This window comes from Oreochromis niloticus, linkage group LG16 (assembly GCF_001858045.2).
Source record: "Oreochromis niloticus isolate F11D_XX linkage group LG16, O_niloticus_UMD_NMBU, whole genome shotgun sequence".
NCBI classification, from domain to species: Eukaryota; Metazoa; Chordata; class Actinopteri; order Cichliformes; family Cichlidae; genus Oreochromis; species Oreochromis niloticus.
The window spans coordinates 19,264,855-19,290,884 of NC_031987.2; the positions used below are offsets into that span (position 1 = coordinate 19,264,855).

At 38.0% G+C, this 26,030-nt stretch overlaps 3 protein-coding genes across 3 annotated transcripts; 2 read left to right on the forward strand and 1 right to left on the reverse strand.

The window, feature by feature from the left end:
* The first annotated feature begins 3,754 nt into the window (after positions 1-3,754).
* Positions 3,755-8,623, forward strand: LOC102077997 (uncharacterized). Its single transcript, XM_019352349.2, has 7 exons — positions 3,755-3,794; positions 4,116-4,199; positions 4,904-5,029; positions 5,111-5,428; positions 5,511-5,598; positions 7,529-7,595; positions 7,717-8,623. Exons 2-7 carry the CDS (start codon positions 4,172-4,174, stop codon positions 7,795-7,797), a joined length of 708 nt encoding a protein of 235 aa, XP_019207894.1. The 5' UTR covers positions 3,755-3,794; positions 4,116-4,171; the 3' UTR covers positions 7,798-8,623.
* A 7,592-nt stretch (positions 8,624-16,215) lies between these two features.
* LOC109197437 (zinc finger BED domain-containing protein 1-like) lies at positions 16,216-18,490 on the forward strand. Its single transcript, XM_019352434.2, has 3 exons — positions 16,216-17,290; positions 17,704-18,332; positions 18,422-18,490. The coding sequence occupies exons 1-3, from the start codon at positions 16,537-16,539 to the stop codon at positions 18,488-18,490; spliced, it is 1,452 nt and encodes a 483-aa protein (XP_019207979.1). The 5' UTR covers positions 16,216-16,536.
* A 3,506-nt stretch (positions 18,491-21,996) lies between these two features.
* Positions 21,997-23,621, reverse strand: LOC102077496 (complement C1q-like protein 2). Its single transcript, XM_005457877.1, has 3 exons — positions 23,386-23,621; positions 23,165-23,299; positions 21,997-23,074 (listed from the first exon to the last, which is right to left on the reverse strand). Exons 1-3 carry the CDS (start codon positions 23,612-23,614, stop codon positions 22,788-22,790), a joined length of 651 nt encoding a protein of 216 aa, XP_005457934.1. The 5' UTR covers positions 23,615-23,621; the 3' UTR covers positions 21,997-22,787.
* Positions 23,622-26,030: the final 2,409 nt, after the last annotated feature.

Here is a 26,030-nt window from a genome sequence, read left to right on the forward strand (position 1 = left end):
TTTTTTTTTTACTGCCAAATTGGGGCTATGTGTCTTCTGGAAGTGTGCTACAGCAAACTTCTTCATACTGTGTTTTTTTAATGGGAAAGAGATCCATATTCATTAATTTTTTTCTAACTGCTTGAGGCAATAAATATAAATGAGTGAAAATTTGGATTGCGACTGAGACCCTCTTTTGCCTTAGATAAAGAGAACCCCAACAGTGTGTAACGTATCAGCTGTTTGGGCTGACTTTTTATGGGGGTTGATGTGACAGGACTGAGGAAACAGGAGCAACCTCATTGTCCCTTCCAGAAAACGGGACATTAGAACACTTCTAAAAAATGCTGTCTAGACTATTGTGTGAATTTTATAAATTTTGGGTTTTCCTACTTCATTTTCAGTTTTTGTTGTTTCTTTTGAAACTGACAATTTGTTTCAAGGAGCCGAGTACATCCTCACACAGTCACCCCAAGATAAAAGGAGTGATATTCTGATGTCGCAGATTTCATGAATGCAACTCTGCGCTGAAACCTGTTTCTATGACTGAGCTGACCTAAACTAAAAACATCATTCCACCAAGTTGAAATTACTTCTGAATATTTTTAAGTTAAACTATGTTGTAAATTCAATATGATGATACAAAGTTTGCAGACTTTTAAAAACGGTATTCCAACAGTAATCTAAAAATTGGATAAATCTGTGATTATGATAATATTATTAAAGGACAAAATTCATTCATTCATCAATTATTATTAAAACTACCGTTAATAATGTGTTTATTTATGTATTCCTTTTTTAGGATTCAGATGCTTTCCCACAAATTTTGCCTGTTTCATTTCCTAGATTCAGGTTGAGATGGTCATATGATGTTGATGATATTGCTTTGATTGCATAATGAGACGTCACAAAAATACCTTTTATTTATTTAGTTTTTTAAATCTAACATGTTATTATTTCCTTACATGTAAAGTAAAGAATGAACAAATGAATAAACTGTAAGTGAACAGGTAGATTAGGTAGATAAGGATGTCAGATCAAACTTGCATCCCTGCTCCATTTCAGCATATGTTACCTCCAATAAGCTTCTGCAAATCCATGACTTCTTTTTTTAGTTTTTTGCAGCTTGGTCTCTAGAAGTGTTATTTTATCCACAATGTTTGTGACTTTCTCTCCCAAAGCTCCCAGGTCTTAAATTATACGAGTGAAAGAGCAGACATCACAACTTTTGTCACAATGGCTTTTAATTTGAGAATCACAAAGGCAGCTGCCGATTGCATGAATGAGGCCTGCAAATGACTTCATCTTTGCACTTTTGTGCTCTGCTTCTCTGTTTAGAAGTCCTTAACTTTTGTCTCTTCAGAGATGCAAAACCAAGTTTTACTGGTCTTAAACATCAGCTTGAACAATATCCTGGCCACTGTTGTCAAAACACACAAACTCCTAGGATTGGTTGCTATCTGTGATCTAACTTTTTTCAAAATTGCAAACACATGTTCTGTCAGACACATTCACAGTCACTGGATTACTTTACTAGAGTTTAATACCAAACAGTTTACCTGAACTAAACCAACTATTTTGTCAGAATTTTAGCAGATTCGAAACAAAAAAGCACACATTTTATTGTGACATTAATATGAACAGCATGAAATAAATCTTTTTTTTTTTTTTTGCTTGTTTAAAAAACACCAAAAAAAACCTAAACTAAATGTTTAAAAAAAATATTTAGTTTTTCTTACCCTAAAGCTGATTTTACTCCTGCTCATGAGATCATCAACAATGAACTGGGTCCCATAGCCGTAGTAAAAAGAAGAAAAAATATATATATATATATATATATCATGTTCTTAAATCCCAGAGGCACATAAGAAGCACATAATAGCTGTTTAGCTTCATTGACATCTATTCAAAGAAGACTGCATCATTAGTGGTTCCTGATGAAATCCAACCAATAAGAAAGTGGAGCAGACACAACAGATTGTCTTGTGTAAACTTTGAGGATTTTATTTCATTTACAAAGGGAGGTTTCAACATCTCATACAATTACTGTTTGTCTTTCAGTGGGTTATCTCCTAAGATCCACACCTGAATAAATAATAACCTTCACTGGGAAGTTTGCTTACAACCACCGCTCTGTCACTCATCTGCCTGTGTACATCCTGCTGGAGTAAATTTATGTTATTTTAGAAAACAAAACAGAAATAAAGTAAAACAACAGAACTTTGGACCCTTTTGGACTAAATCCAAGAAAATATTAGTTTAATAGTGTTTAAAAGTAGTGCGCTGGTTTAACCCTCTGGGATGAGCAGGCAACATATGGCTGAGGGTTTGAATGTGACCGGAGGCTCTTTGCCGCAGGTCTTCCCCTCTTTCTCTCTTCCCCCGCTTTCCTGTCTCTCTTCACTGCACCGTCTACTAAAGTCGGTAAAAGGCTGATAAAGAAAGTGTTTAAATTTAGTTTTCATAGTATAAGAAGCTACCTTAGACATTTTTTCATGCTCTTACAAAATGAATGAGATCCAAAGATTGATTGGGTCAGCATCAGTACTACATTCTTATTTAGTAAATACCTCATGACTCTCATACGGATAAGAGGAATGGATGGATGAATGGATAATACAGTCCTATAATCTTCTTTATCAATATTATGTGTGATTGTTATACAAATGACCACTTTATTAATTCATTCCAATATTTTGGTGGTGATTAGTATGGTATCTTAAGCATAGTGTGTCTGTAAAAGCAAGTTTGTAAATTCACAACATATGAATGAATGAATGAATCTTAGCAGTGAGATTTTGTCACGATCAATTTTACTTTGATAATCGCCAAGGCAGCAGCCAATTGTGAGAACGAGGATCGCAAATGTCTTCCTCTTTGCACTCAGAGATGCAAAACAGGACTCACCTACTGTAAACATTAAAACCTGCCCATGTAATTGACTCCTGATGGGGAAATTTAAAAAAGTACCTAATGCAAATCCTTCTGGTCTTACAAGTCAGCTTGAATAAAAAGCTGGCCACAGAGGAGCAAGAAAAAGAGAAAGGCGCCACTGATGTGAAAACAGCAACTCCTCAAAGTGCAAACATTTCGTCCAAAGTCCAAAGTCCAGGACACTCGGGATCAAAAAGCAAACATGACCCAGGATGAAGGAAGAAGCATTCATGAGGACATCAGGAAGTTTATTTTTAAAAGGGGGGGGGAAGAACATGCATTTTCACTCTGGTTTTTATTATTTTATTTATTTTAATAGTCTATAAATGAGGCTCTGAACAATAAATGAGTAAACCTCTCTTTAAAACTGTGGAGTCACTGTACTGCAGATTCAACATGTGTTTACTTGAGGTTTCTTAGTTTTCTTGAGGTAATGTATTTCCATACTGTCATGACTGGGGCAGCAGTCGTATGAAGGTGAGAAAGGAGGATCCAATAGCAGACAGTGGCGGAGGTGCAAGTGGGTTTTATTTACAGTGCACAAAACCAAGGTGTGGAGCAGAACCGAACATAAACCTAAACTGGGAAAACTAATACAAAAAGGAGAACACGGAGCGAGGAGCAGAGAGACATGGAGAAACACGGGATAATGCGGAGTACACAGAGATTCACAGAGAAACACAGACGACGCGACGAGGAGCACAAGCAGAGACGCAGTATAAATACACACATCAGGTAATCAGGAAATAGCACACAGGAGGGGAAACAGCTGGAACTAATGGACATGACGAGACACAAACCTACAAAGTAAAACAGGAAACACACAGACTGTTTTACACAACCAACTGGGGACACGAACAGAACACAGAGGAGAGACACAGGTAGGGATGATAGAAACACCACTCAAACCCTAAGAACAAATACAAAACAGCACTAACTGGAAAATAATAACAATAAACTCAAAACACTGGGTCATAGACCCAGGATCATGACACATACTTAAGTGAGGGCAAGTTATCACACTTTTCAGTGAAATTCTTTCTTTCACCTTTTTATCTTTTGTTGCTGTGAACTAGCTCTTTTTTTCTCAAATTTGCAGAAATATGTTCAGTCAGAAACCTTTAATGACACTGGATGATTTCGTTACAACTTAATACCAAACAGCTAAAACCAAAAAGCCTTTTTGTTTTGTTTTTTTCTAGAATCTAGCTGCAGTTCAGCTGGAGTACAGCAGGGGGTGCTTGCAAGATACTTCTTAATGAGCAGGAGTGAAGACCGCAAAATGGGTAAAATAATTATCAGCTTCAAAACAAAGAAGCACACACTTTATTATCTTAATGTGGACTGCTCAAAATAAAACAACACTTGTGTCATTTATTTGTTTTTGCACTGAAGCCGATTTTGTCCATAAAACACAAGCCTTCTAATAATGCTGTTCTACAGGACACACTGCCTCAGTGGAACTAGTTTCCAAATGATAGCAAGACGTTAGAAATGTGATCAAGCTGTAACAGAAACTCTAAACTTTGAAGATGACCATACATTTAAACAGCGAGACGATATCTATTGTGTTAACACTTCCGGTCAAAAATATGGTGCAAGATATCAAAAGAAAAATGTTTATTGCACCAAGATTAGGATAGGCCAGGTGTAACGGGTTCAACTACGTGATCAAGTATGCAACATGTTGTACAGTTGTGAATACTCTTGTGGGTAACGTGTGATAAACCATGCAGATGTGATTTTACTGCAATTGAAAATTTCTCCTTTAATCGGGTGCATCTGATTATCCGTTTATAACATGAGTGACTAAATTTCAAGTGGGGAATCACTTAAATTGTGGCAATTTCTTGTTAAGCTAATGCCCTGAATCCATTATTCCTATAAAACGTATTGTTTTATTCCACGAAAATGAAACGCATACACACACGTGAGTTTGAGTTCAGCAAAACAGCAACAAACCACTTCCTTTTTTGTGGCTCCTCCTCAGATACAAATAAAGTTCAAAGCGAAGTTCAAGCCTGCTTCTCTCTCTATCTGATGATCATGGTGTTGAAACCAAACCAAGCAGCACTGCTCTTCACTCAGCTATTAGTGGTGTGGCATGTCTTTGCAGGTACAGAGTATATTTGTCTTTTTATGCAGATCAAATACAGAAATATATTTTTAAATCATTTTTCTTCCCTTTAAACAATAGAGTTTGTTGAAAAAGGACACAGAGGTGTGATGGTGATCACAGGAGATTCTGTGACCCTGACTTGCAACATATCTGAGGAAAATGCAACACAAATCTCCTGGACCAACGGCAGATCTGTTTTTCAACATTCAATTGTGCTGAATCGCACCTTTTCAAATTTCTCATTTTACAAACTGAAAATAAACCATCAGTTACCTCCAGAGATAACTGTTTTTAGTGCTCAGCCTGAGGATGAAGGACTTTATACATGTAGCATAACTGGCAAAGATGGCCTACACAGCATTACGTGGAATTTAACTGTGTCTGAGAAGCCCAAAAGTAGGTAGAACAAAAACATCTCACAATCACTTTTAGTAAAGCTTCAATAACCAATGAAAATTACATCTATGCTGCTTTACAGAATCCATTTCAAAGTATTTTCTATCCATACTATCACCTGCAATTGGATTCATTCTATGTGGCATCATGTTGGCTGTTTTCCTCTGCAGGTGAGTAAATGCTTTTTAACTTCATAATAGATTGAAGAACGTTACTCTTTTTTATGCTGCTGTACATTTATTGTCAGTGCTGGGAAGACAGATTTCATCATAAAACTCACATGTCATTTTCTATAGTGTCTTCTTGCATGATTATTATGTTTACCATGCAGTTTAGTTTTAATTTATTAATGTCCAGGTGTTCAAATATTGAAAGGGTGCATCAAATGAGAAAAAAATTAGTTGACGGTGTTCATAGAGCTGAAGATTTAAATTGTCATGCATTTAATTGCAAGGTAATCTTAGTAAAGGAAATTTATGCTGCATTGCAGGGTAATCCAGATTCATAAAGTCTAAATGAACTGACATCTTTCAATTCAGTTCAATAACAAAATCATTACATTAGTGGTCACAGGCTGAATGCTCACACCTGACCAAGAATTCACTGAGCTCAGAAGGTTATTTTATTACTAAACTTAATCTTTTATTTCATAACCAGTTGCATTATTAGTTTTATTAGTTATTAGTTTACAAAATAATCAAAGGTTTGAGAAAACCTAAATGCTTTTTTGACAATTAAGGAAAGAAAATGTAATTACATAGTTTGGTTGGTATTTCTGTAAGTACTGCAAACTAGTTCTCTATAGAGTCGAAGGTGCAAAGAGGAAATGCCAGTAGCATAAAAATAGTTTGATGTGGTTTTAATACACTGACTCTGAAGCCATTTTTTTTTTGTTTGTGGTAACCGTACCCCAGCCTGCATGTTTCCATTGTACAACCAGAAAAGTACACCAATGTGTTATTTTAAGGCTTAAGACTTTCATACTTAAACCTAAATACTTTTGGCCATCATATTTTAAAATGCCAAAAAAAAAAAAAAAAAAAAGCAACAAAAAAAAAACCTCTTGGAGTAAATTTGGGAGGCTGGTCACTCCTGGGAATCTTCACCACTGTTCCAAGTTTTCTCCATTTGCATGTAATGGCTCTCACAGTGGTTCACCAAAGTCCAAAGCCTTAGAAATGCCTTTGTAACTGTTCCAGACTGAAAGATGTCAGTTACTTTGTTTCTCAGGCGTTTCTTTAGATCGTGGCATGTTGTGTTGCCTGTTGAGATCTTTAGCCTTCTTCACGCTGGTGTGCCAGTAATCAGGCCTGAGTGTGGTTAGTGAAACAGAACTTAGCTTTCCAAAAGAATGTTTTATTAAAGTTAATTCATTATTAAATAAGAGGGTCAATTACTTTTTCACTCAGGACTAAGTAGGTTTGGATATCTTTTCTCCATTATTCAATTAAATCATAATTTGAATTTCTGATTAACTGATTAATACTGACAGACCAGTGTTAACCAGTGATGCTAGTTCTGGTCATCATGCAAATGTACTGTTTATAAGGTTGGGGAAACCTGCAGTCAGCTCAGACTGAAGAAGTCAGTTGGATGAGTGAAAAAATGTTTGTCCCAATGAAAATGTTACATCTAGAAGAACAGGATCAACTTTCTGGGATTTCCTTACCTGGATAAATGAGCATGCATCAAGACCTTTCAGAATATTGCATAATTAAACCCTATTACTGCAGTAACCACAATAAAAATAAAAAAAAAAACCTAAAAGAACTGACGAACAGTAATCATGCTGTATTTGCAACTATTTAAATCCACTATCTTCATAGACACACTTATTTTTTTCACATTTTCATCGTGGTGGGTGTAATTACAGCCATGGTTTCATACATTACGTCTATAATTCATTCCTCTACTTAAATATTAAAATACAACCATAAATAATTATTATTATCACTATTAGCAACTTTTCAAAGAGACTGATGTCTTGTGTTTCTTATACACTGTAATAAGTACAGTGCCTTTACTAACCAGATCTCGTAGAATAAAGTCCTGAAGCACCTGCTGGACAGCATTAATATGGTCACTGCTTTTTCTCTGCAGAAAAGGTATGACGAGGACACTGAATCAGGATCCAGTCGAGGATCAATTTCCTCCTGAGTCCGAAGAGGTCATAAGATCTTTATTATCTTTAGCACTCTTACATCTCTACCTTAATTCCTATCTTAGAATCTCCCCCGATTTTAATTTGTATTTTTTTGTCTTTGTATGTGGGTCTCTCTTAACCACAGGGTACCACTGCTCATTTGAAAAATAACACATGGAGGAGTCAATATACAGAGTTGCAGAATTCAATCTATGGTCACTTCTGAGCTGACGAGACATCCACATATACAGTTACACCGAGACTTGGACATTTTTCTGTTTCAAAGCAGGAACTGCAAGGGAACACAATCAGAGGGAGGACAACACTGCTACTGTAGCCTCTTCAGGCCAAGGGCCCACCTCTGGCTTCGAGCATGGCAGTTTCAATCATTCACATCCCTGTTTTTAGAAGAAGCGGGCAATTAGAAGAAAGTTTGCATTATAGGAAGGAGGACAGGACCTTGCTGCCCACTTCTCCGCACACTGTCTTCTCCTTGCTTTGGTTTACCAACTCCTTATCCCACCAACGGCAGCTCTGTCATCTCTGCTTCTCACATACACCTCTGACTTATTCTCCCAGTTCTATGTGCTCTATGTGTGAATGTTTAGCAGCTTGACCTATGACCTACTTAAATTAATATAATGCTTTACTATCGTTAATACAACTAAATCCCTAATACTACAATAACCTATTCTTACACTACTCAGCTTTAATTCAGATCATGTTATTGAAATGAAGATTGCTTGGAATTGTTTTAAAACGTCTTGAAATTAAAATTGAGACCTAAACTCATTAACACAAACCACCGCCCCGTCTGGCCATATGCCATTCTTTGAGCCACGAGACCCTGTTAGTACCATATACTGCAGTATAAACAACACTGAAGGTATGTCACATCTTGTGGCCCTATCCCAGTTGTTCTGAAATACATTGCTACCATCAAATTCAAAAAGAGTTTTTTAAAACTGTTTTTTAAATGAAAAAGTAAAATATTCATTTAAACACTTGCTGGATTTTTCATTTTCTACTGTCAATAAAATCAGAGTTTATGAGATGTGGAAATTATTGCATCCTGTTTTTATTTAAAATTTAAAAAGCATCCCAACAGCATCAGAACTTAGTTTGTAGAACAAAGTTTAGTGTTATTCATAAACAATTTGAAATAAAATGCCGCATGGTCACAGTTTTACTTTTGCAGAAAAAGCCGGACCAGGTGCCTGAAAAAGGACCTTTACAAGAACAGGACCTTGACTTCTGTCCAGTATCATGTGCATCATGTTCAGCTTGGAGGAAAGGTTAGAATAACTTTGTATTATTCAGATTGTCATTTCTCACGGTGTTTTCAGTCATGTATTCACTTTACAGTTTGCTTTCCATTCTCACTTGTAGTTTCCATAAAGTTATCTACATTTACAATCCATAGTTGGTGCCTTTGTGTGCATGTCATGTGTATGACTTACAGAAGACTAAAGAGGGGACTTGATCTTATAATTCTGATAGCAAACCACAATTTAGATAGCAATCTGATGATGATAATAAAATATATAATGAGTAACTTTTTCATTCATGTTCTCTCCTTACTGCTTTACTGCTGTTTTTGTGTTTGCTTGCTATTCTGTTAATTTATTTCTGTTAACAAATACAAATTAATTTTAATTGCACTTTCAATCCATAGATGGCCTCTTCACAACTCCAAAGTTTTGCAGTGTACATGACAGGCAGCACTTGAAGAGACTCAGCTCATTCTGTGGACTTTACAAGAAGAAAGTTCTGAAAAAAGCTAAATGAAAAACGAGAAACAGTTTAAATGGAGAGTACAAGGACACACTGGTTTGCACATAAAATAATAATAAAAACCTTTCATAGTTTTCTCTGTAATTCTTGCACTGAAAAAAACTGTTACTAATTTATTTTAAACTTCACTGGACCATTGTGTGTGACTATAACATTGTGTGTAAACAATATGTTATTATCATTATTATTATTGTTGTTGTTTTTTCTAAGGACTTGGGACATGTACCAAAGGGGAAAAAAAGTTATTGTATGAGTATCACTTCTGAATCTCTAAATTGTAGTTTACTATCTGATAATATTATGACAATATATTCTCTGCAGACTCATCAGATTCTTTGTCCTGATCAGGAGGAGTTTCACCTACATGGCCAGTATAACAGTTTTTGCCTAACTCAGGTTCCATTCACATTATATTGTGCATCTTCCAGTGAAGTGCTGTTTATTTATGGACACCTCTGGACAAAACTTGTGCTTTGACAGCCATCAGTTTCTATATCTACAGTTAACATCTGAAGATTTGGAATTTTTTGTTGTTTACCATCAAGATAATCTCTGTTGTACAAATCAGCTCCATGACACAAGGTTCACCTCTTCCCTATGATGAAATAATAGCATTTAAACAGCTGTATAAGCTACTGAAAGGTTTCACAACTTTGCATCTATCATTTTTCTGTAAATGCATGACCTTTTTTGCCTTTATTTTTAATATTACAGCTGATTTTTTAAATTCAAAATCACCACCAAATGTAGCTGGTAATATTGGCATCTACTGTAGATCTGGAGGTGAAGTTGATCCTACCACTTCCTCACTTCTAATTCGTTTCTATTGTTATAAGTTGTGCCAGTAATATTAACACATAGTAACAGGTAACAGATGTACTACCTGACAGGGAAAAGTAGCAAAGATTTCTCTATGGACAATATAGATAACCTGTTCCAGGCTTATCTGTGCAAAAACCGATGACTCTAAAGATACTGAAACATGTCATGTAGGAATTGCATTTTGCAATACCAAAGTTAAAAATAACTGAACTGCAAAGGATGTCAGCATAACTGTGATTATAATGGAACTACAGTGAACTCAGATCAGTTTGAGGCAGTGTAGTAAGAAAAATATTGAGAGAGGGAAAACGTAACATTTTATATAGTGAGGAGGAGCTTGCACACCCCAGCTTTCTGTAGCTAGGGTGTGCAAGAAGTACATTTCAATGCAAGGCCTTAACAGTGGTGGCACAACAGCACTTTGGATGTTTTTTGGATGAATTCTGCATAAAATGTAGTTTTGAAAGAGGAGGTTTTTGCATATTTCAGTTCAGTAGTATCTGTTAGGTTAAGGCTGTGTGCAGGCAGGAGTGGTGGTAAGGAGGACCCAAAGTGCAGATGCTAGAAGACTTTAAGGTGAACTTAAAATACAGCTTTAATGTTAACCTCAAAAAAGTAACCAAACTGAGAATCCAAAATAAACTTACACGGACAGACAGAACACACAGCAAGATGAACGGTAGATCACGACACTGACTCAAAGAAACACAGGGTTTAAATACACAGAGGGAGCAATCAGGGAATGGGTAACAGGAGGGAAACACAGCTGGGGCAAATCAGGCCAAACGAGACAAGGGGAAGCAAAACCAGACACATAAACATCAGACATGGACTTTCAAAGTAAAACAGGAAACATACACAGGCTGAACTAAAGACACAGACTCACATGCAGGCACTACAGAGGGAACAGAGACATGGGACCAGGGCAGACACAGACACTGACTGGACACGGGGATATAGCAACAAAGGATACACAGAGACGCGAACTAGACAAGGGGATACAGCTGACAGGGGAGACAGCAACTAGAGAACACAGAGACATAAACCATAAGACGGAACTCTAAGAAACCAAAGACTAGAAATGATAAATAATATAATAAACTCAAAAGCCCTGGGTCAACGACCCAGGCATCCTAACAGTATCAGTCTTTGTATCATCATTATTATCATTATATCATGTCCCCTTTAAGACTATGAATTTGATTGTATTATGTTAAAAATACTCCTATATTGCCACTCTGGTGTATATTTGGCGTGGCTCATTATTCAAAAAATTACAAAATAAATCCTTTGGGTGATAGGACAATTTTAAGAATAATGACTATATTCTTAAAATTGTCCAGGATTTATTTTGTAATTTTTTGGTCTCTTTTAATCTTTAATGTGGATTTGAGCATTTTATTATGTGACTGTGTTAAGCAGAGGTGTTATGAAGTCATATTCCTGGTATTTAGAGGCTAATTGACTAATTGACTACTGCTCGGTATAGATGCTTTCATTCCTTGTGATGGAGTGCCATCTTGTGACACATTTAAGAATTATTCAAAATATATCCTTTGTATTTTTGTACAGTCAAATATACAAAGGAGTATTCAGGTTGCATGCAGAAAAAAAATGATTTGAATGTTTTGAGAATAGACACTATTCTTTTTGTTAATGTGGCACAAATACTCCAACGTACAAATACGACTATTCCTTAGCAGGTCTGTAGTGTGGGTATTTGAAGCCAGTCATGTTAACCTTTATTACTTATTCATATTGTAAATTCTTTTTGATGTTGTTCTACACCCAAGGGCGTAGATTTTGTTTTGGCATTGGTGGGGACGGATGATTCAACCACCGAACCCTGCACTTTTTTTTTTCCTTTTTGTCTTTGCTTCTTGATAAAAAGAGGAGAAATATACTTGCCTACATATGCTATTCTACATGCTTTTTTTTGTTGTTGATGTTTTTGGGGGTTTTTTTGTCTTCTGGCGCCCCCCGTGTGCGGCAGCCTGTTACAGCAGCTCTGCTCATTCTGAGTTTCTTTCTTTCTTATCTTTTCTCTTCTCGTAATGTTTTATAACTAACGTATTAGTAATTAGACTCTGCAACCATGTTCTACCGTTTTGTGTTAGTTCTGGTCATTTTTCTTAGTTTTTTTCTACACTGTAAAATCTAATTAGTTCCCAGAACTCAAAAAAATTATGGAAACTCGTTGCCTCAAAAAAATAGAGTAAAGCTTAGCTAAAAATGACTAAATTAGGACAACTTGTTTATTTTGAGTACTCTGTACAAGCTCATTTGTTCCCAGAACTGAAAAAAATTGGATCAAGTTTACGTAAGATGACCAAGTTAGGGCAACTTACTCATTTTGAGTACACTGTACAGCCTTGTTAGTTCCCAGAACTCAAAAAAATTATGGAAACTCGTTGCCTCAAAAAAACTAAGTAAAGCTTACTTAAGATGACTGTTAGGACAACTTATACATTGCAAGTCTGCAGTATTAAGAATAACTTGATATCTCTGACTGTGCAATACTAATTGTTTACCTACTGACAAACATTTCAAGTTCAACTAAATGAAAAAACAATTTGTGGTAACCTGAATATGATTAAAAATAATTTACAACACTTTTTGTAATGATGTTAAAATGAGCCCAACTTTTATTTTCAAACACAACAAAGTATAACAGCCAACATACTGGACAATGTTCTGCTGAACAACAAACAATTATAATCTTACAATGAAACAAAGTCTCAGATTTAATTATTCTGAAAATAAGTTTAGGCCTACCACAAGTTTGTTTTGTACTTACATTACTTATATAATCAAAATAAAATATTTATTGTTCTGTCACAAGTGCAGTCTCTAATTTAAACAACACATTTGTTTTCCATTCCAACACATGAGCTGGAATGTTGTATTATTTTAAGGATGCTTGTTTCCAGTCCAGGCATTACTGCCTGAATGACTGTCAAGGATCGAGGTGATCCAAATGTAGGTGCAGAAGAAAGTCTTTAACTTCCCTTAAGTACAGTGGCAGTGGATGTGGGTTGAAGATGCAATGAGCTTGAACCTGCAGGCGACCATCTTCACTGACCACACCATCTGTGACGGAGGACTCGTCTCTCCTGTTGTCCTGCAAGCAAACAATCATATTTTTGGAACATGAACTTAATTGCTTTCTTAAAACATTTTTTCTGCATTTGGTATAAAACAGACTCCAATTTAAACAATCTCAGGCCCCATCCCCACCAGAGAGATGACATTCAATGTCCCACTTGTCAGTCTGCATAGCCCTGACCACCAACCGACACACAATAATGTCATGAAAGCATCATTTTAAAAAGGGCTATGCAAACATGGCCAATAACTTTCATTCTAATGATGTGCAAAATGATTTGGACACAAAACAAATTTTGCTGTTAGAAAACTTGCAGACTTCACTATATACAGTGTAGACCCTCTAAACTAAGTTTGGGGGATGTGATCTTTCAAGAAATGCAGAACAAACTGTTGTTGTTTGTTTACTTACACAGCATGTCTTGTAGAATTAACTGTGGTCACCAGCAACAGCATAGTGCAGTCATATCTCAAGTCTAATAACAGAAGACAGGAAAAGATCAGTAAAGAAACAACTTCCCCAAACCAAAGCACAAACAAAACAATAAGTAAAACAGGCTGATCTAAAGTATGATTAAAGTTCAGCCTGATTAATATAAATGTCACTGACAGTTGCTAATATATTGGAAAACCAAAATACTTACTGATGTCTTTCTGTCTAACAACAGGAGTGCTGGTCCCGAGCCTCAAAGACAGTAAGAAGCAAGCAGAGGGAGAAAAAACAGAACACTTTTCAGAAACTGATTTGATCCTTAATGGCTGTGCAATCATTGTAACATAGAGTTTGCTTATGTTGTTAAATAAAGGCTAGATTTGACATTAATAGATGCCACAGATGTTCAAAAGCTGCCACAAAGCATGAAAAAAATGGACGTCTCTGAAAACGTGGGAGCATTTTTACAAATATGCAGTGGCGGTCCTAGCCTGTTTGGCGCCCTGGGCGAACACTCCCTCTGGCGGCGCCCCCCCCCCCACACACAAAACACGTTAAGGATTGTACATTAACATAAAACTGTTGTCCACACACACATATGAAGAGAGAGAGTATGCATAGTATGCAAACGGCTACCAAACAGACATCATAATTCGTCATACAATGAGAACAGGACAAATCAACAATTGACAATGACTAATTAATATTAAAATCTGTAACATAATGTATTGTTTGGAGTTTAGTCTGTTACTGTTACTATTTTTACCATTTCTTCTTGGGGCAACTGTAACCCACATTATTTCCTTAGGGATTAATAAAGTATTCTGATTCTGATTGTTTCAGGATGACCTGCCATTATCCAATGACACATCTGTTTACCTGTATCATTTGTTCATTTCTCCTCCTCTTCTTTTCTCTTTTTTCTAAACTGAGCACCTGATGGCTTTGAACTTTTCTTGTCCATCTTCCATTGGTTTTAATTTTGCACTCCAGTATGAACACCCATCCCTCAACCAGAGGATCACCACAACATAATCTAACAGACCTACACCTTAGTTCACAGATTCACTTTGTCTAGGGTGCATTTCTGAGATTTCACACAACCCAGGATTCAAATCATGAATACATAATGGGCTTGGATTTATAACATTATGAATGAAATGTGCTCTATTTGGAAGCAGCAGGTCTCCCTCCCCTTTCGACGGGTTATGTGTGAGACTTTAAATCATCAAACTGTAAATTATAAATTTTAAATTGTTATTGATCCCTTTACCCCGAGTCCTAAAGTGTATATTTATTTTCTTACTCTTCTATATTTATTGTTTGTTTATTTGCACTGCTGTAACTGGAGCCTCGTCGTCTCGTCTCTCTATATACTGGACTGTATGTAGCGGAGATGACAATAAAGTTTACTTTGACTTCAGCAGCGTGCAGGTGCACCGAGGGCTCTCGCGCTCAGTTTTCGTGTATAGAATTTCGAAAAAAACATCGGTACAAATTATAAGTCTGTATCATAATGTCCGGTGTTTTCGTGTTTGTTGTTTTGTTTTTATTTTGTTTTATTTTGCGAGTTGGTTATTAGATGCTGCTCCAGCCAGCCAGAGAATCCCCCGCCGCCCCGCCCTCTCCTCCCTGTGCCGCAAGCAGCAGGCGCACCTCGCAAACGGAGGGCGCCCTTACTCCCAGCAAATGGGCGATAGAAAACCGATCGGTCCCTATGACATTCCCAATATGCGCTGGCTGCCGTCGGGGCAGCATGAGTACGAGCATTTTTTTTTTTTTTTTTTGCCGATGCCCGTGATGCCGCCCCCCATCACGATGCCGCCCCGGGCAACCGCCCGTGTCGCCCGTATCTAAAACCGCTACTGCAAATATGTGATGTCTTGATAAATTGAGCAGATATTTGAAATTTACACAGCTACATTCTCGCCTGAAAATATCTTAAAAGTTTATTTTGTGACCCAGAAAAAGTAATAAGTTTTTCAGCGGCGCTCCTCCGCCATTGCCGCGCTTACAAGTACACAGGCTCCGACAACCGTGGCCGACAAATGCGATCCTCCTTTTCCCCAGACTACCCTTTCTGGGTCACAAAATAACCTTTTAAGATATTTTCAGGCGAGAATGTAGCTGTGTAATGCTTAAATATCTACTTAATTTATCAAAATTTTCGGAGAGCTCTGTTATCCACCCCCCACACCTACCCCACCCACCTCCCGAAGAATTTTGTCTGGGCTCTTTTCTCAAACAATCAACAGAAAATTTCACCGACATAGTTTTATGTAAGGTTTTTAAGGCTGTGGTGTTAATTTTTAAGTAACATGAGCCCAGCGGCAGCAGCAACGCTAGGCTAACACTAACTAGCTAGCAAGATTTTAAACCTGGTGCTAAACTAAGAGAAGCCACAAATCAGTTTGAATAAGAGTAAACATTTACTCACCAAGTCAGTGTATCAGGTAAAGATCCACAGCAATGACAACTAGGGCTGAACGATATATCGCATTTGCGATAATATCGTGATATGATCAAGTGCAATTTTCTAACCGCAAAGGCTGCGATTATACTCTGTTTACGTGACATGCGCGAGTAAAACATGTGATATGATCAAACGAGATTGTCTAACCACAGAGGCTGCACTCTGGTCACGTGACACGGGGAGCAAAGTTTTGAAACAGTCTACCGAGAGTGAACTAGCAAGCAAAGCTGTAGCCTACACAATGGCCTCAGGTTCAACAGAACCAGAGCCTGCGGGGATGCTAGTACCAAAGAGGAACTGCACATCAGCCGTGTGGGAATATTTTGGGTTTAAAAGAGATGATGTCGCACAGAGTCAGGTACTGTGTAAAACCTGTCTTGGTAGAGTTTCTACATCTTGGGGAAACACTACGAATTTGTACCAGCACCTTAAGACTCAGCACAAAACAGAGTATGATAGATGTATGGCTAAAAAAATCTAGTAGTGTGCAGAATAAACCTAGTAACATTACTCGGCAAGGATCACTGACCGAACTGTTTGAAGGTGTTACGCCATATGAACGCACTTCAAAACGGCACGTGGAAATCACCAAAGCAGTAACCCACTGCATCGCGAAAGACATGATGCCCGTCAATACGGTGACCAAGCCTGGGTTCAATAATTTGGTAACTACACTGGATAAGAGGTACAGAATGCCCTCCCGCACGTATTTCAGTCAGACTGCAATACCCGAGCTACATATGCAATGTAGGCGGAGGGTTGCAGCGGAGTTAAAGGCTGTTGAGTTTTTTGCGGCGACAACAGACATGTGGTCAAGCCGTACAGCAGAGCCCTATCAAAATCTGACGGTGCATTACATTACCGAAGACCTCCACCTCGAAGCTCGCAGCCTACAAACGGCCTACTTCCCCGAAGACCACACAGGGGAAAACACTGCTGCTGGCCTGAGAGAGGGGCTTGCGTGTTGGGATCTCCCTGAAGACAACCTTGTCTGCATAACGACGGACAACGCGTCAAATATGGTGAAAGCAGCACAGCTGAACGAATGGACCAGGCTCCAGTGTTTCGGACACAGATTACATCTTGCTATTGGTAAGTTACTGCCGTGAGAGAGAGAGAGAGAGAGAGAGCGAGAGAGAGAGAGTGTGTGCGTGCGTGTGCATGCATGTATGCGCGAGCCTGTGTATCACTCTCTCCCACAAACACACCACACTATTATTTATCTTGTTCTTTACTGCTGTTAATTCTAGATATGTTATGTCAACCCCACACTGATGTACCCACCTCTTCTTATGTATTTTCTTTTTTGTTTTTGTCTTATGGTCTTATGTTCTTGTATGTCATGATGTATGTAACAATAGCTTTGGCAACACTGTTCCCATAGTCATGCTAATAAAGCAACTTTGAATTTGAGAGAGAGAGAGAAATGGTGAAACCTTGCATCATAACTGCAATTGTATGTCTAACACTAATTTTACTTTTTACTTTATTTTTTTTCCCTCCAGAAAATGCAATCAAAGATGGTAGAGTATCAAGAGCAATTGGGCTGTGCAAGAAGTTGGTGGGGCACTTCTCGCACAGTTGGAAGAAAAAGGCAGCACTCACTGAGGCACAGAAGGAGCTTAAGCTTCCTGAGCACTCTCTCATTACTGAGTGCCCTACAAGATGGGGGTCCAAAGAGAAAATGATTGCCAGAGTGCTGGAACAGATGAAAGCCATATCGCAGGTATTAACAGGTGACCGACATGCACGCTCCCTCATCCCAACCTGGCAGGATGCTGAAGAGTTGGAGTCCATTCATAAGGCACTGCATCCTCTCTCCGAATTTACTGATGCTCTTTCTGGAGAAGAGTATGTGAGCATCTCCTACCTCAAGCCAGTTCTCCATCTTCTGGCAACATCAGTCTTGGCTGAAGATGCTGAGGACACTGATCTGACTAGATCAATTAAAACCAAGGTCCTGGCATACCTCAACGACAAGTATAGTGACCTCAACACCCAGGAGCTTTTGGATGTTGCATCGTTCATGGACCCTAGGTTCAAAACGCAATACATCAGCGCAGACAACCTTCCTGCCATTAAGGCCCGACTGAAGACAGAAATGGTGGAATCGGCTAGACGTACACATAATCAGGTAAATCCTTGAAAATTATATTTCCACAAACACATAATATTTATATATAAGCTAACTGCAAAACTAATGTCTCTCTTCCCATCTGGCAGGAGAAGAGGTCTCGCACTGAAACTGCTCAAAATTCTCCAAGTGCACAGGCCTCTGGGGCAGGGCTCTAGACTAACTTTTTGACATGGGCGCACCGGTACGCCTAACTTCAAAAATTTAGGCGTACCGGCACAAAAGTTAGGCGTACTGGCACAAAAGTTAGGCGCACTCAAATTTTTCAACCGCTTCGCTTAACACCGCAGTTTTACATGTGCACCTTCTTTGGAGGGAGGTCCATACAGACAATATTCATTTCTAAATTATTAACTAACAATGTTGTGCTTAAAGTGCTTTGTCAATATTGTAGAAAATGTTAAACTTAATCATCATCTTGGCCTCCTCTGACGACCTGTTTGCTGTTGCATGCTGCTGAAAGGCAGTGGGGAGAGGGGACACTTGGGCAGTGCATTTATTGCAGCATGAAGTGTGTTTTCTGGATACACTGCTGCTTTTTCAGCATTCAAAGATTGATGGCACTGTGTCAGAGCACTGGCTATGAATTTCAGACGGATCAGGCCTTAACTTAACAAAAAAGTTATCAATAGTTCTTTTCATCTTTTCTTATTACCCACAGCTACATCCACTTCTGTCAGGCCTAGGCTGCTCACTAGGGCTGGGTATCATCACTGATTTCTATAATCCATTCGATTCCGGTTCTCAAAGTCCTGATTCGATTCAATTTAGCCTCAGACAGTCAGAAATATTATAATTCTGATCATTTATCAGTACTGACACTTGTGAGACTTCATCAGAATTGTGAACATCACAGCAGATGCCTTTGTGTCATAGTAACTGAGAATAAAACACAGAAAAACATGAAGGAGATTTTCCTGGTCTGGCTTTTTATAGCAGATAACCTTAAAAATATTCTGCAATATTCTGCATTTACGGACGTCATTTACATGAAAAAAGAAAAAGACAGCGCTGTAAACAACGGTAGACTGGTGGGTAATAAGCGAATGAATAATCCAGAAAACAGAGATTTGAGACGGGAAACTGTTCTTGAAGTACACACAGGGAGCTGTGTAGGAAGTGTAATTTTTATCGTGGGGAAGCAAAACAGCAAAAGTCAGAGGGAATTCATGACGACATTGATCAAATGTGAAGCGCAGTTTGCTGCTTCTTTTTGGCTCGGCGAATTTTGGTTGGAGACAAAACCTGCAGCTCAGAATCAGCGCAAAGAAACGTAAACACAGCACGGACCCGACGCATCAGAATCGCTAAGCTCCGACAGCGTGTCCGTCTGCGGGCCGTCCGGTGAGAAAGACAAAGCTGATGCGTCGGGTCGCTCTGTGTTTACGTCTTTGTGTGGAATCCGTTAATGAATTGATATCGCCTTATTAAAGCTACTCACCTCCCTCTTCTACTTGCACTTTCCACTGGACCACGGCCAATCAGAGAGGTCCCGCCCCTGACTATCTCTGATTGGTTTAGTCCACGATAGGGGCATAATGTGTGTCTGCTGTTGACAACATGGAGAGTTGCAGAGATTTTTTTTTGTTACCCAAACAGGTGCGACCAAATGTTTTTTTTAGTTGCACCACGGAAAAATTTGGTCGCATTTGCGACCATATTGGTCGCACTCTAGAGCCCTGCTCTGGGGGAAAGGCAAAGAAGACTCTTGGTAGTCTTTTTAAAACCAGTGCGGCCTCTTCAGCTTTGCCTCTGCCACTTGAAGATGTCGTGGAGGCAGAGTTGAATAGTTACCTGTTGACCCCTGTCATTGACGGAGAGGATGATCCCTTAGCCTGGTGGAAGGTGCACAACATTCACTTTCCACGACTGTGCAAGATGGCCCGCAAATATCTGTGTGTGCCAGCCACAAGTGCCCCCTCAGAGCGTCTGTTCAGCACTGGAAGGAATATAGTGACCTGCACTCGCTCATCCTTAAAGCCAGCAAAAGTAGATATGCTGGTCTTCCTAGCAAAAAACCTGTGAGCTAGGATGATTATGGCTAGCTGAGCCATACTCATTGTGCACTTTAGTTTGTGCTGTGTTGCTGTTACTTACTGCAGATAATCAAGATGTTCAGCCAGTTTTAATTTAAAGGCGTGTTTGTGTGTGTGTTTATACAATTGCTATTATGTTTGCACTTTATGTGTAATGTTACTGACTGCAGAGATCAGTAAGATGTGTGTATTTTTTATTTATTAGTTTTATTTATTTAATATTATTTTTTAATTTAATGACTGTCTAGTAGTTCACAGATGTCGAAAAACTGAGTGTGGTAAAGCCACTGATTTTTTTATGTATATTTCTGCAATCTGCACATTGTACTGACTTTCATTTTAATGTTTACACCAGGGTTCCTTGTCAGCACTTTATGCTCAGATGTTTGTAAGCTAAAAATAAACTATTGTGTATGTTCAAATATACTGTTGTGATTGAAGAAGTTAAATAAAAATGTCAGTCATCAATTCATGCATCACCTCATGTCATCATAACAGAGGTCTGTCTTCCAGGAAAGAACAGTTTAAAATTAATGTAATATACTATTGGCCATACTATATGATGTATTGCTTGTCTTTACAGAAGACAAAGACCTTAAAAAATAATCGCATATGGCATCGCAATTGCAATATTGGGGCAAAAAATCGCAATTAGATTATTTTCCATAATCGTTCAGCCCTAATGACAACAATAATATCCTGAGCTGACGCTTCTCCAGGTTTGCTCAACATATTCCATAACAAATGCGGACTGATCCGTGCTAGGGAGGAGGACGGTAGTGACGTGGCATTATCAAACCATATCTTTCATCCTTCCGCACTTAGAAGAAAAACTTCCAGCTTACTTAGTTTTTCTAAGTTAGGAAAACTCAAATAAATTGAGTTTATCAGCGTGTTTTCATAAAAAGTACTGGTAGCTTATTTAAATCGAGTTCTAAGAACAAATTGAAAAAATTGAGTTCAGCCTATTTAATATTTTTAATTAAACACAATATTACATTTTACAGTGTATTTATCTCTCTCTCCATATTTCTGTACACACTGATATGTAAATTTTAGCATTTTGTTCTAGTTGGTTTGTTTACTTTATCAAGAATTAAGAAGACCATTTAAATAATAAATATCAATATTGCGTTACCTTTTTTGTAGAAGACTATAATTAATAAGAGTACATTAGATCTTGCTTCACATTTATTTTTACTTATGTTTTTTTTTTTTACATTTTATTATATTTTTATTACTACCTCATCCAAAGGGGTTATGTTTTTCGTAGTGTATGTGTCATGTCAGGTGTGGGAGTCTCCCCTCCTTCCCTTGGAGCATATTTACTTTCCACTATAAACATGCCCCTTTCATTCATTTGCAGAGTGTCACCAAGAGATGGCGCTTTCTTCAAAAAAAACCAACAACAACTTTGACTTAGATAGCTACCCATAGATAATTTTCTCAGTATTATTGTAGGGTCTTTACTTTTTCATATATTGCATTGAGGCCATTGTGTTGATAAAAAGTAAAACAATTGAATTGAATTTTGCATTCTTCTGATAAATTTAATTTGTAACCCTCTTCAACCATTAAAATATAAACACTTAAGCTAGACAGATAGTAGACAAAACCTTTCAGACAAAATTAGTTTATTTCATAATAACCGTTCAGACATTTTACAATGCAAATCACCGAAACTGTTTCTAGTTCTTAATTCATCCATTTCAATCTTATCTAATAAATAGGTACAATCTAAAAGAAAATTAAATAGCAAAAACAAAATATTCTCGCACACAATCTTCCTCATAAATCCCAAACCAGATGTTGAGGTTATTTCTCAGACTGACAGAACCAAAACTTAAATTAAATCTTGTCTTTTGCACAACCTTTACACCAAACACCAGGAACATTAAAGAAATAATTTTAAAACATTGGCATATCCTTCAAAGTGATCCAAACTTACCAGGGATTTTTAAAGAACCACCAATGATTAGAGAGGTAAAAACATTAGAGATATGCTTGACAAAGCTTTCCAGGACCCTAAAACTCCAGAAATAACCTTGATAAGTCATAACCTACAAGATAATTTCAAATGTGGGTCTTGCATAAACTGTCAATACACAAAAAATTTAAAATGATTTAAACACCCTATTAGTGGCAAGCTCATTGACATAAAGGGTTTTATGACTTGCAAAACTAAAAATGTAATCTAGATGACACAGTGAACAGATCTGAACTCTCCACTACTCAATAAACAAAATAAGGAATCGTAATAATAACAACAATAATAATAATAATAATAATAATAATAATAATAATAATAATAATAAAACATTGAAAACTTTGAACTCCTTTGGAAAAAAGCCGAGAAAATGCATATATTTATCTTACCGTGCATAAGAAGTCATGCAAGCATATAACCATGTTCTTTACATTACAGTGTAAACAGAAGAAAACCACTAAAAGTATTGTAGTTCATGCTGTCGTCATAGACAATCCTGTTCGCCTGGAGCTCCACATACACATTGTCTCCCACTTCGAGAGGGATGACCACAGCATTGCTACCCATGTCATTGGCATCACTTCCACTGGTATCCCAGACGGATGTCAGTCTTTTACCATTTTTCATGAGGCTTACAACGGAGTTGGGAACAGAGTTGAGGTTGTTAAACATTGAGAATCGAAAGAAGTACATTCCTTTGGTCATTGCTGTGAAAATCCCTGTCAAAAAATTAAAGCTGGTTAGATTTCACAGGTTTTCATGACTTTCTCTTTCTCCATGCAACACTTTCTCTGTTACAGAGATACTACCTGTTGAAGGATTGTAGCCACTGCCTATGTTGGAGAAAATGTTCTTGTACCGCAGTGGAGTAGGACTGTCAAAAGGGCCAGTATTTCCAAAGCCAGAATCAAGGAGGGCTACAGAAAAGGCTACCTGAGGAATGCCTGAAAGCAACAAATTTAATAAGAATTTCCAGGACAAAATTAAATTTCAATCTTACAGTTAATCAAACCAAGTTGACTTGTGTTACCTCCAATATGTTTCTGCAGATCCATGACTTCTTTTTCAGTTTTTTGAAGCTTGATCTCTAGAAGTGTTATTTTATCCGCAATGTTTGTGACTTTCTCTCCCACAGCTCCCAGGTCTTGAGTTATACGAGTGAAAGAGCAGACATCACAAATTTTGTCACAATCGCTTTTAATTTGAGAATCACAAAGACAGCTGCTGATTGCCAGAATGAGGACTGCAAATGACTTCATCTTTGCACTTTTGTGCTCTGCTTCCCTGTTCAGAAGTCCTTGACTTATATATCTTCAGAGATGCAAAACAGGATGTGGCCAACTGTAAACATTAAAACAAGTTTTACTCGTCAGGTCATCAAATACATCAAATATTAGCTTGAACATCCTGGCCACTGACGTCAAAACACAAACTCCTCACGGCGCAATCATTCCATCCAGTGTTCAGCACACTGAAACATAGAGGCAAGGGAAAGAGCTGTAGGACACAGATTAGTGAGTGAGAAAGCCATAATCCAGGACAAAACAAGAAGCATCCATTAGTACAAAGAAACAAACAAATAAAAAAAGAAGTTATGAACGATATATAAATGAATCCCTCTTTAAAATCTTGTAATCATTCTACTGCACTTTTAAAAAATAAATTCAAGTTTATTCACTTGAGGTTACTTCATTTTTTTGAGAGAATGAATATTAATCCTTTCTTAAGTGAAGGCAAGTTACAGTCACATTTTCCAGTGCAATACAGGTAAAGAAGAAAAAGCCATTTTAAGATATTTTAGCATCAGTCACTTATGAGTCTACATTCATCTTTACTATTTTGAACAAAAGCTGGACGTCAATTTGAAAATTTGGTAATAGCTTTGTTTTGTTTATTTTGTTTTTAATCTTTGCTATCAGTGATCTAACTTTTTTCAAAATTGCAAACACATGTTGTGACAGACACATTTGAAGTCACTGGATTACTTTACTAGTGTCTGCTACCAAATAGTTTAACTAAACCAGCCATTTTGTAGAGAAATTGGCTGCAGTTATGCTGGGTGTGAAGCGGGGGGGGTGCTTACTAGATACTTCTCAATAGTTAAGAGTGAATGGATCAAAATAAGTCTTCTTTTTTTTTTTGATCGGGGCACGCTGTTGCACATTAAAGATTCAATGGAGAGCTACTTTGACAGCTGGGACAGTTACATGAAAACTTTTCCTCCTCCTTTTGTGTGTTCCTCACCTGACTGCACGCTACTGTACATACCAGTTGGATTCAATCTGAAAAAAAGGAAAAGGGGAACCAGGGCCGGTGTCTAGGTGAGACTGAGAAGGCACCGAAGATTAGCTTCTTGGTTGTGGGGAGATTCCTGGCTCCTGCGATCGGTTCATCTATTGACATCTGGTGGGGACGCCACCCTTCAGTCTGCAGCCTGGGATCCATGGCTTAATGGCAGCATGCTCACCCTATGTCCATCATCTGTCCGCCGTTTTGCCAGCAGTAGCGATGTACCATCATGCACATTAGCATCGCCTAACTTCAGAGTCAACGCTTGGCATGGCAGGTGTACAGGTGCACAGGTGCTTAATTCAAGAGCCACTGCAGTCAGCTGTTGAGTGCACCAACCAAGCGTCATTGATCCGGTTTGCCCTGCTTAACGCTTGCTCAATTACTAACAAATCATTTATTTTAAATTAGCGGTCCCTAACCTTTTTTGCGCCATGGACCGGTTTAATGTCAGACAATATCTTAGTGGACCGGCCTTTAAGGTGTCACGGATAAATACAACAAAATAAAATGATACGACCAAGACAAAAACTGTGGTATTTTGTAAATATAATAATAAACACGAATTCACTGTGTAATTGTGTAACTTTATTAGCAGCTTCCTTCTGAAATGCGCCATCAACATTGAGAGTTTACGCGTTTGAAGAGGAGCATTTCCTCTCTGTCGCTTAATGCCATTGACTGTAGAAAAGTCCAGCAAATGTCCAGCTGGGATAACCACATTTACTGAGGGCCTTCTTGAGTCTGTGGGGATGGTGTTTGCTTTATGTTGTAGCGTCCTGATGACACCCAGTTTGTGGATGATGAGAGTCAAACCTTAAATACTGATCCATGTGCATTGGTTTATGGTACATATCAGCTTTTAACTGTCCCCCACTACTGATTGAAATCTCACAGTCTAAGAAGGCTAACCTGCCACTTTCATATCCTCCCTGGTGAATTTAATGTGTTGGTCCACCGAGTTAATGTGATCCGTGAATTGTTATTAGAATTAGATTTGATTTTGATTAGATTTGATTTTCACCCAGGTGTAATCCACATACCTGAACTTGACTTGGTGGTGTTCCAGGGTAGGATAACAAAGCCCTCATTTCCACTTCTCCCAAGTACAAATGGCACACCCATGTGTCTGCCTGTAGTACTGACCCTTGTATGTGAAATAGGTGGAATTAAGACACAGTTCCAAAAGCAAACACACTTGGTCAGTGCTGAGAGTAATCCTGTTGCTGAGGTTGTCGTCATCCTGTAATCTCTTAGATTAGATTAGATAAAACTTTATTAATCCCTCGGGTGGGTTCCTCTGGGAAATTCGGTTTCCAATAGCACAACACCGACAGAAGTTACAGAATGTGAGCAGAATACTATATATACACATATATAAATACA